Source organism: Ambystoma mexicanum, chromosome 1q (assembly GCF_040938575.1).
Source record: "Ambystoma mexicanum isolate Mex_15411 chromosome 1q, UKY_AmexF1_1, whole genome shotgun sequence".
NCBI classification, from domain to species: domain Eukaryota; kingdom Metazoa; phylum Chordata; class Amphibia; order Caudata; family Ambystomatidae; genus Ambystoma; species Ambystoma mexicanum.
Window position 1 is genome coordinate 309901366 of NC_090922.1, and position 12004 is coordinate 309913369.

At 48.6% G+C, this 12004-nt stretch overlaps 1 protein-coding gene across 1 annotated transcript in view; it reads left to right on the forward strand.

Annotated features, from left to right (window-relative positions):
* Positions 1-12004, forward strand: part of TRIM28 (tripartite motif containing 28) — a 980216-nt gene that overhangs the window by 848300 nt on the left and 119912 nt on the right. Inside the window, exon 15 of the mRNA XM_069639014.1 lies at positions 5129-5203. Coding sequence (XP_069495115.1) covers positions 5129-5203 — 75 coding nt within the window. The remainder of the gene's footprint in view (positions 1-5128; positions 5204-12004) is intronic.

A 12004-nucleotide genomic window follows, 5' to 3' on the forward strand; every position in this document is an offset into this window, starting at 1 on the left:
GATAAGGACAAGGCTGCCGTTACCACCAACGGAGGAACCGCTCCCTACGGGGGACCCTGAACCAGGCCCTTCTGGGAGCCCTCCCCCTAAGAGAAGAAGGATTCATCCTCCACCTCCTTTTCAGCCATCGCGCCCTGCTCAGCCCTCCTCCCTGTCCACGACACGTGGGGATGATACGGGGACTGACACGGCCGCGACGGGTACAGACGACGAGGTTTACGACGAGGATCTCCCGTCGTCACCTCCCACCCAGGCTTCCCCGCCCGAAGAGATTGGATCGTTTCACTCCATGATCGCCAGGGCATCCAAGCTTTTCCAGCTCTGCCCGAAAGAGAAGAAGGAAGGTTTCCTTTATCAACGGCGCGAGACCAAGAGGAAGACGGTCCTCGCTGTACCTCTACTAGACGATATTTGGGATGAGGGCCTTGCCCTCCTCAAGAACCCATCCACGACGCCAGCTAGAAGGGATCGGTATGAGAAGAAGTACCGGGTCCCGGACGCGGCCCCCTTGCGCCTTCGGGCACAGCCGACCCCGGACTCTGTTGTCTCCGCGGCGGCCAGGAAGAAAGAGGGGGGGGCACAGCCTCTACGTCAACCTCCCCGCCGGACGGCGAGGGAAAGAAATTAGACACGATGGGACGCAGAGTCATCTCGTCGGCAGCGACGACGATTAAGGCGGCCAACGCCTTGGCTATCGTAGCCCGCTATGACAGGGAGTTGTGGTACAAACAGGCCCCCCCTGCTGGACTTCCTACCAGACGACAAGAGGGCGGAAGCCCTAGAGATCTTGCAGGAAGGAGAGGTGGCGTCGGACCACGCCATTACGATTGCGACGGACATCGCTGACACTGGATTCCGCCAGTTGGGCAACGGCGTGTGCCTTAGGCGGCATGGATGGCTCAAGGCTACTGACTTCCGTCAGGACGTGCAGACCAGAGTCTTGGACATGCCGTTTGACGGAAACAACCTGTTTGGGAAAACAGTGTACGATTCCCTTCAAGCCATCAAGGCGGACACGGAGACGGCCCGGGCTCTTGGGGTTCTCCAGCAACGGCGGCCGCCCTTTCGGAGCGGCAGAGGCAAACAGGGTGCCTCCAAAGGTTCCAGCGGCGGATTTTCCACCTACCGTCAAGCGGCCCGTTCGTCGTCCCAGGAAGCTTACAGGGGACGAGGCAAGTCAGGCGGACCCCGCCGTTGTCGCCAAGGAGGACAAGGCGGCAAAGCCTCGTCGAAGCAGGACTGAACTGGCCGTGGGGTTGGGCCCCCACCGAAGCACCCCGGTGGGAGGCCGGCTGGCGAGCTTCGTCAGCGCGTGGGGGTCCATCTCCACCGACCGTTGGGTGCTGGATGCCCTGGCTCAGGGTCACGCGCTCGAGTTTCTAAAGAGGTGCCCGCGCGTCCCCCCTGTGGCCAGGAGAGAACATCACGTCCCTCAACTTCTCTTGGAGGTAAAGGCGATGCTCAAGAAGGGCGCCATCGAGCTCGTCCCAAAGAGGCTTCGGGGCTCTGGAGTTTACTCAAGATACTTCCTCGTGAAGAAGAAGACGGGAGGATGGCGTCCCATCCTGGACCTACGACGACTGAACAAATTCATCAAGGCACAGAAATTCCAGATGGTCACCCTCGAACACGTCCTGGGTCAACTGGAGGAGGGCGATTTCCTGTCGTCGTTGGATTTGGAGGATGCCTACTTCCACATTACCATCCTAAAGGGACACCGAAAGTTTCTCAGGTTCTTGATCCAAGGGCGTCACTACCAGTTCAGAGCCCTTCCCTTCGGATTGAGGTCGGCACCCAGGGTGTTCACCAAGTGCCTCGCACCGGTGGCGGCGCAGCTGCGCCGAGAGGGGATCCACGTCTACCCCTACCTGGACGGCTGGCTCATCCGAGCAAAGACGAAGGAGCTCGCCGTGGAGCACACGGCAAGGACTGTCCAACTACTCACGGACCTGGTATTCTCCATAAACTACGCCAAGACCCACCTGGTGCCCGCGCAAGACGCACTGTTTCTGGGAGCGAAGCTCGACAGTGTCGCTTCTGGCCTCTCCGTCGGAGGAAAGGACGAGGGCCATCTTGGGCAAGGTGCAGCGGATGCTGGTGGCGGACGCGGCCAGGGTGAGGTCCATCAAGTCCCTCCTCGGAATGATGTCTTCTTGCATTTATCTCATCCGCCTGTGCAGGCTCCGGATGCGCCCGTTGCAGGAGTTCCTGGACGTGCGCTGGATCCAGACGACGGGCAGCTTCGAGGAGAGGATCACACTCGACGAGAGTTTCCGACGAGCGATCCGGTGGTGGGGCACCCGCGCGCATCTGACGGCGGGCATGGACTTCCAGACCCCCGGCCACCAGGAGACAGTGACCACGGATGCCTCCCTGGAAGGGTGGGGAGCGCACACCGAAAATCTGCACGCGAGAGGCCTTTGGCTTCCGACGGAGAAGTCCCTCCATATCAACGTCCTGGAGCTCCGTGCAGTGTTTTGGGCCCTCAGGTCCTTTCTTCCGTCCTTCAAGGGCAAGGTGGTGAGGATCTTCACCGACAACACCACCACCATGTTCTACATCAGGAAGCAGGGCGGTACCAGATCCCCAGCCCTGTCCAAGGAGGCGCAGGATCTGTGGCATTGGGCCGTCGCCCAAGGGATGTTTCTGGTGCCGTTTCATCTGGCAGGGATAAAAAACACCATCGCCGACTCGCTCAGCAGAGAGCTGCGCTCGTGCCACGAGTGGGAACTACGACAGGATCTAGTGGACCGCCTCTTCCGACGGTGGGGGACACGCCAGATCGATCTGTTCGCGATGGCGACGAACTCCAAGTGCCGGAGGTTCGCCAGCAGGGTTCCCCAGCCGAGGAGCATGGGCGATGCTTTCTCGTTCCCCTGGGAGGGCCTGTTTCTATACGCGTTCCCTCCATTGTCGTTGCTGATCCGGCTCATCAACCAGCTCAAGAGGTCACGGTGCAGGATGATCCTCGTCGCACCTGCGTGGCCGAGACTGATATGGTTCCCTGACCTTCTGGACTTGTCAGCGTCCCCGTCAATCAAGCTGCCAGTGGACGCGGATCTTCTCTCCAGGGAAGGAGGCGCCATCCTCCATCACGACCCGAAGTCGCTGAACTTGCAGGCCTGGCTCCTGCAGCGTTAGAGTTTGGAGGCTACGACATACCAGCCGACTGCAGAGAGGTTCTTGCAAAGGCCAGGGCGTCCTCAACTCTTAAATGCTATGGACACAAATGGAAGAGGTTCTCTGTCTGGTGCCACGCACAGAAGATTAACCCTCTACGGATTACGGCTCCCCAGGTACTGCCGTACCTTCTGACGCTGGCCAAGGCTGGACTGGCGCACGCGTCCATCAAGATTCATCTTGCTGCGATCTCCCGATACACCAGATCCACGGGGCGGACGTCTTTGTGGTCTCATCGTCTGGTGAAAGAATTCATGAAGGGACTGTTCAGATCGTTCCCGCCGGTGAAGGCTCCGGCCCCGGCGTGGGAGCTCAACGTGGTGCTGACCAAGCTCATGGGACCTCCGTTCGAGCCTCTGCACTCGGCTCCCTTGAAGTTCTTGTCGTGGAAAACAGCGTTTCTTGTGGCCATCACCTCCGCACAACGGGTGGGAGAGATCCAGGCCCTTTCCTGCAAGCCCCCGTACTTGACTTTTCACGACACGAGGGTAGTGCGCAGGACGCACCCCTCCTTCATGCCCAAGGTACCGTTGGACTTCCGTTGCCTGTTTTCTTCCCGTCGCCTTTGTCGCCGGCTGAAAGGACTTTGCACTCGCTCGATGTGGCTAGAGCGCTGAAGTTCTACGTGGACCGCACGAAGTGTTTTCGGAAGACGTCACAACTTTTTGTGAACTTTGGACCTGTCAATCAGGGGAAGGCTCTCTCGAAGGCCTCCATTTCCAGATGGCTCTCCGGCTGTATCATGTACTGTCATCGGTTGGCAAACCGACCGCTGCCTGGCCGTCCGAGAGCCCATTCCACCAGAGCGATCGCAGCTACCACGGCGTTCCTATCTGGTGTGCCCTTGCTGGACATCTGCAGGGCTGCTACGTGGAGGTCGACGCACACCTTCACGAAATTCTACTGCGTCGATCGGGATTCCAGGGAGGAGTCCAGGGTCGGCCAAGCAGTGCTGCGCAACCTGTTCGCCTAAGGTGAGCCTGGTGAGGAGGTAAGAATTGCTTAATGTTGAGTTGATGTAATGCTTAATGTTGAGCCTTTGCCACCTCCCGTGGTTGTGCATGTGTGTACTGCTATGTATTCTTTATTCATGAGCATGTGAATCCATGCCAGACCCCATGCTGGAGAAGGAACAAGTTACTTACCTGTAACTGTTGTTCTCCAGCATGGGTCTGGCATGGATTCACATGCGAACCCTCCCGCCTACCCCTCTGCGGCTCTTCACTTGGTCATACTGCCACTTCACGTGCTACCAAATCTGAAGAGGGCTGCCAGAGGCGGGGCTTGGGTAGAGGGCAGTCATTGGCTGTGGTCAGTATGACGCAGAGATCAGTGATTGGTTACTACTACGAAAGACAGATCAGAAACGAAACTGATACTGATTTTTTCTTTACCGAGGATTCCCAGCCTGACGACGGGGAATATTCATGAGCATGTGAATCCATGCCAGACCCATGCTGGAGAACAACAGTTACAGGTAAGTAACTTCCATATGAGGGGGTCTGAACTGACAGACCTTCAGAAGTGGTTTCTTCTCCTGAACCTAAGTTAGGATTTTTAGCAAGACCCCCTGAAGAAGGCCCTAATGATCCAGAGGGGTTTCCATAATAAGAGTCCCTAGGCCTCACATGATTCCTATCCAACTCTCCGGCAGGAGCAGGCTGGGTTACAGGTCTCACTACTGGAAGCGCATGTGAAGGGGATTTCACATATAAATGAAAATCTACTGAACACAGGGAATGTGTCCTTATGGATGAATTAGTTGCTGCAGTGAGTGAAATAGACCCCCTAACCTTTCTGTGTATGAAAATAGATGAGGGGGTAGTGTCTTGAAAAAGGTCTACTGGCTGTTTTGTATTGTTGACGTTTGCTGCTAATTGATTACAACACCAAAAAGCCTGTCCAGTTTTGAAAACTATTGTAATGCATGATGTTTTTCTCTCCATAGAAATGTGAACGTTTATTACTGGAGCTGACCTGTTATGAACTCTGTCGTCCCCTACAAAAGATGTCAACTTCCTTGGTAAGTACCTTCACTCTGCTTCCCCCCCCCCCCCCCACACCTTTTAAGGGCTGTGAGGAAAGCAGTGAAATCTCCTAAAATTCAACCTAACCTGAATGAATGCTACTTTTCACAAATGAAGGGAAATTCATCTTGACTGTCATCTCAGTTTTTTTAAACCCCCCAGGATAGTAAATCAAATTCTAATGGATACACATTTCTCAAACTATGCCTCTTTCCAATATTTTACAGATGTAGTGGGGTCTGGAAAATGTTTCAAACTACCACAAAGTAGTGCTGCAAAGCTCTAGGGCCTACTGTAGAGGTCTGCAACCTGAAGCCCCACAGAGGTTTTTGATTAAGAGTCCCCTTGTACCTCACAATTGACTATGCTGGATATGTCTGATGGGATTTGTAGTCCCAAACATCTTGAGATTCAAAGGTTGCAGTCCCTGGCCTACCTAGTCGCATGTCCGTAGCATCCTTTTGCACCTGAAGTAGTGATCTCATAATATTTACGGCCTCATTTTACTTACTCTACCTCGGTTCATTCTTTGCACAGTCAAATGCAGAAGGATTTTGGCAACAGTCTCCTCTCTTAAAACTTATCACCACATTAGTGGGACTTAAAGCCCTGGAAGGGGTGGGCCGACATGTGCTTGTATCCGATCTGCATAATTCACTTGTTTGGTGCCTCAGCAAAAAGCATGACACCAAATAGTGAGAGTAATGCCAGTCAATGCCTCCCATGGTGGTGGAGAAAGTGGCCATGGTGTGTGCGGCCCTTTGTAAGAAGAATGCCCTGTCAGATTGTTCGACGAAGTCCACGACTCCCAAGACCATGCTTAAAGAGATCCCTGCTCCAGATCATCGTTCCAGGGGTTTGGGGATAAGGAAGCGGATGCGGAAGGGTGACCAGGAAAAGATGCCTAGTAGATTAGGTATTGAGACTTCTTGCAAGCATTCCTCTTCATAAGGGAAACAGCTGACCTGATCGAAAATAGTTCTGTACCCACTTCTAATGTGGTGTTTATCACCAGTGACATATTGGATTTTGTGTTAACATGTAAGTTATTCAAACTTGGGTACATTTGTAAATGGGTTACCATACTGAAAAGGAAAGAGTCTGGTAGAGGGAAAAATGGAGAATTAGAAGCACCACGAACAGCTGTCAAGCTAGGCAGGTGAAAGGAATGACTTCCAGTGAAAGTGATAGTTTTGGTTAAAGATCTGCCGTGAGTGCCCAAGGATATTGAGGGATTCCTGGAGTGGTTGCAAAAGGCTTTTTAAACTTACTACTACTAATGCCACAGGACCACCTGATTATGCGGATGGACCTTCAGTCACCTTAACCCAAACAGGCCCACCACTTATGAAGGGAGTAGAAGCTTGTACATAAAGCAAGTTTATTGTACAAAGCTCCTGGGAGTGGTTTGAAGGTGTTGCAGGACCAACCTTACCTAAGTCTCAACATTACCACCCCGGTTCACATCTTTTATGCAATTTTGTAACAGTTAAAACACTCCCAGAATACTTTATTGCAATCCACTCCCCAAACATGATTGGACTCAACCCTCTTCAAAGAAATATGTTCCCAATGCCTATGTTTTCACTGGCCATGGTTATCTCAATAATTATCTTCAGATTATATTCATAGCACACCTTTTATGATCTGTCCGTAGCAGGTCATGAGGACAACACATGGTTAAACATTGGTATTGAAAACACTGGTATTGAAAACATAATTCATGACTAGTAATTGGCGTATGCCATTTAAATCCTAACTCTTGACACATACCTCATATGGACATGTCCTGCAATATGACGAGGCTCGGTGAATGACTTCCCTTTGTTCGTGATGCCATCTCATTTCTCAGGTCTCTGTTCCCTTGAAACGTTCCAATCTACAAGGCTCTCACTTTATCACACAATTGAAACTCCTAAATAGCTTTAGGCATTTAGCTTATCCCGTGTTTTGCTACTGACCAGAATAAATAACGAAACTCCCTTGGTCACGCTCTCAAACAGCAGGAGATTATATCTACCATTTATGAGACTTTTCAGACCATACAACTCATGGCTGTTTCTGCAGCTGCTAACCGCAAAGGTTGAGATTCCTCATTTAGCTGCCTTCTGCTGTCTAAAAACCTGTTTAGAAGTCAAGTGCATTTTGTAAGAGAGCCCTAACCGCTGTGTTCGGTTTCATTGTGAAAAGGCAATGTTAGGTGAGATTTTCATTGAAATGTTAAATCATCCTGACCCGTGTCAACCCCAGAACATTGTGCTTTACTAGTGGGATATTTTACCTTAATACCTCTGAGTGGGAACCTTTTTCCACCCTCACAGAATATTTTACTCTTTATGGGTGCCATTTTTCTTAGACTCTCAGAGTGTCTCTTTTTAAAGTTATCCTCTTTAACAACTTATTGGCAATAAGTGCCACTTGTTGCTGGGTTGCCCTAGCGGATCCCCTTTTAACTTTCTCTGGCTAACCATGAGAGAACTACAGTTCCCAAGAGTCGAAAGGAATTTTGGGATCTGTTTTACATTTTGTTAGGTGAAACCAGTGCACCCCACCTTCTGTGGAGTGCTGGGGAGATGCAATGTATCCCCTTTCACACTAAAGCTGTTAACTATTCTGTTACAGGGACAAGTTTACCTTCAATGGCTAGTGAGTGATACCTGGTATTAATTTGGTGCACATTTACAGCGGGCTGTGTTCACAGCTGCAGTAAAGGCACCTTAGGGTGCTCATTTTTACCAAAATGGACCTGCTCTTCTTTTTTCGCCACACCATGGCCACTTTTAGTGTTTCTTGTCCTTTCTTCCTTCCCCCGGACATCCAGGGCGGGAAATTCCTTTGTGTGATTTTTATCTTCGGCGGGAGTCGCCTGGACTCCCCGCCCAGGCTCCAGTCTGTCTGTGGAGGCAGGAAGCGAGGGAGGAGTCCAAAACTCCACAGCCCTTTGTCTTCCTCTTTTCCTGAATGGGGACAAATCCCAGTGGGGGGCTTGCTGTCCTGATTGGACAACCAGACCGCCCCTTCTTGTAAAATGCAGCGAGAGAATGCAGACGTTCTGTTGTAATTCCTGTTAAATACTGCGAACCTGGAAGCTAAAGACAAGTCGGCCACTGAAACCGAAGAGGATGAGGAAAGAAAAGCAGCTGAAACTATTTCCAGCGACCGGAGAGCCTGCTGTGTAACCGGAGCCTCCTGGAGCCCTTACTTCCAATCGACCTGGGGACTCCGAAAACAACAACCCTTACCCAGAGCCTGGTGAGACCCACTAGACTCAAGAAGCCCTGCATTTTGAGCCATATGACGCGTTGCTGTGACCTTGCAGGACTGCAATACCCTGTGACCTCGAGCCATTGTGCGGTGTAAGGTCTTCTGAATCTCGCTGAAACTTCGTGGGAATCCTGGTGTATCTCCAGAGACACAAATAGAGTCAAAAAAGTCCCCTCACCGGAGTGCTGGACCTTTGTAATGACGAGAATTTAACCGCAATATTCTGTCCTCCTTGAAAAGGCGCCAAATCCACTGAGCTGCATTCAGCCGCAGGGAAAACCTTGCCTAGAGCCTTCTCCATTCATCCCTGCTGCAAGGTTCCTTCGGAGGGCTTGTTTTCAGTCCCCACAACAAGGAATCCACTGAGCGGGTAGTTGGCTGCAGATCCTGAAGTTCTCCTGCTGCAAAATCTTCTTCTATGCTGAGGTACTGTTGACTTGGTTATGTCTTACCTTAAGTCTGTTAGGATTTCTGTGTAGCTGTGGGGTGTTTTCTGTGATGGGGAGGCCCCTCATCCAGCGCACCCAGTCCCACTGCTAGAATCCTGCTAGGGTGTCTTCTGCGAAGCCCCTGGACCCTCTTCTAACTCCAGAAGTAAAGTACTCGCCTGTTTTCCCAGTCTGTCTAAGGAACTCGGACTTTTGCTACTTAAGAACCTGGCCTGACACTGCATGTTGTAAACTGGATCCTAGTTAACCCCCCCCCCCCCAACTCCGCTCCCCCGCACTTCCCTTCTGCCCCTGAGAACACTCATGCTCCAAGAATAAGGGAAATACTTTTAAGGGATTGGGCCTTTTGCCTAGAAAACAAAATACGTGTTTAAAAGTTAACTACTTGTAAAGAGTTGGTTGGTAACTGTAACCCAGGGTGAACAGTTACACAAATTCTTACTTACCTTGGATGTGTGATGCACTATTCGTATGGTTAACATTTTTCTTTCCTTAAAAACCGTTTTGCTATACTAATAGAAAGTTGATGTGAAGGTATATTACTCACCTGTGATTAGGTTGTACCTCTTCCCAAAAGTAATGTGTTGGTTTCACCAGATTATTCCTGCTAGGATAATTGAGTGTCCCCCCAACTGGGTCTTCCTTCCCCTTACTTGCTGTTAGCCTGTCCAGAATAGGTCTGTATTAGGTTGTTGCCTACCTAGAATAACTGAGTCATTCAGTAAAGTGTAACATTGTGTTTTGCTTTCCCTGTGCTGTTGTAGACAGACTGTCTTTGGTTCCAACTGTCTCTCATAAGTCATACATAAGGTACTTGTATAGCTGGGAAAGATCTAAGGGTTTTACTTAACTTGTGTTAGCTGTGTGTCATCCCAAAAATAAGTTAGTTACTGCTTATCTCAATCTGTGTTTCACTGATCTCAAAAGCACCTGTTTTTGAATATTACATCCTTAGGTTTTACTCGCCTAGTATAACTGTGTGTTAACACAAAAATAGTGTAGTTTAGGTTTTTACTGAACCTGGAATAAGTGTTCCACTATTCACAAAACGTATAGTGTTTAGTTGACTGATTATGTGATTTGTTACTGACAGTCACTGTATAACTGGTAGGGTCTACTGCCCTTGCATTACTGAATGTAATTGTGAAAGTAATCATTGGTTTTTACTCCCCAAGAAGAGGTCTGACCTATATTGAATGTGCATGAGAAGGTTTGACTTCCCCCAACTACTGTTGGGTGTTCCAAATAAGGTGTATGCTTTGGTATGCACCTTCAAGCATAGTGTTGTGTTTGGATAATTGCAATTACATATGTGTGATGGTACTTATTTACCCCTAGATTTATCTGGGCATACCTGTATTTAAATAAATCCTTTATTTTTACAATAAATAGGGTTTCTTTGGACCATTTCTATTACAATTTTATTTGTACTGATTCTACAGCCCTCTCTCCCTCCTAATATAAGCCTGTCTGCTCTGTCTACGCTACCATGAACTCAGGTGGTACAGTCTTATACTAAGAGTGGAGTCTTGTACTGCCTCGGTTGAATGGTTTTACTAAGCCCTTAGTTGGACTTCAGAAAAACCTTCCTTACAGGCCACTTGTTCACACATGTTTTTACATTTGGTGGATTTAGTAATTTATCTTAATGTGCACATGCAAGGTAATATGTAGCAGTTCTGGCTTAAAAACCCACATAGCTAAAACCAAGGTGATAGAAGCTAAACATTTACAAACTCCCAGTGCAAAGACAGGTTGTCGAACAGGTATGTGAATATAAATATATGGGTGGTGGTGTTAACAACAGTTTGAAATGGGAAAATCACTGCAAGCTGGTTACTAGAAGAATATCCCGGATGCCAGGAGCGATTAAAGTGGAAATGGTAGAATTTCGATCCAGACATTATGTACATTTTTAAAAGTTAAATTGAGAAAAATAATGGTTTATGGAGTTGAAGATTGGGGAGAGAAATTTGAACTAAAGTTAGAACTCAAAAATCCTGAGCAACTTGTTGGGAATGCAGGCAACCCTACCCAACGAGTACATAAAGCTAGAATGCAGTATAATTGGTTGAGACAAAGTAGTCTTGCCAAAGCGATCAATGTTGGGAAAGAAGCTGAACAAGGCAACCTAATGCACTGTCTGTGGCAGGCTTTTATTGCACAGGAAAACGTGATGAGGAAGAGCTGCCTAGGGTATATTAAAATGGCAGTTGGAAAGGTGGTATTGTGCCCTTTGTCTCAATTTAAGATATCCATCAAAAAAGAGGAGACGGTTGTGGTAAATCTTGCAACAAAATCGAACAGTGGGCAATTCATAGAAAGTTTCTTGTTGCAATGTGGGCTACCTGGATACATAAAAGCTTACCCGCACAGTTGCATTACACAGAGGTATGTCGATATGTTTAATGTTACACTAACGATGAAAACCTTGGGAGCAAGAATAGGCATACATAGAAATAAAAGGTACGGTAAGCTATGCATAGAGTTAGTATTGGAAACTGCAAAACATTTCATCACGGATTGTGTAAGTTTGGAATTGCCAAGGTGGTTTTTTGCACAATATATTAAAATGGGTGCGTTGTGTATGCAGAAGATAGGGAATAGGTTTTTAAGTGATAATTATATTAATCTGATATTCTACATTGTTAAATTGTATGATTTTATTGCAGATATTTTAAATAACTTGTCTAGTTATTAGTCATGTGTAGAAATTGTATATTTTGGACAATTATGTGACATTGATTATATGTATGGATGAATGCATATAAGGTTGTTTTAAAACTGCCATATGTATGCTAATAATTTAAAAAGGTGTTAAAAATCCAGTTCTCAGAGCAAAGTATGGCCAGACACTGCTCTGCAACTTGTAGAAACCTGTCCCAATCAATCTTTGTCTAACTCCACATCCACTCAGGTGGAGGGAATGAAATTCAGCGTGGCCATACTTGAGGTGTTCCCAAAGGTGTTCCTTCTATTATGACTGTTATAATTTTTCTAGAGCGCACATTCCGCACAAGTGGCCTGTTGACGCTGGAGTCTGTACAACTGTTGCATTAGTCTCAGTAGAAAAAGGCAAATGCT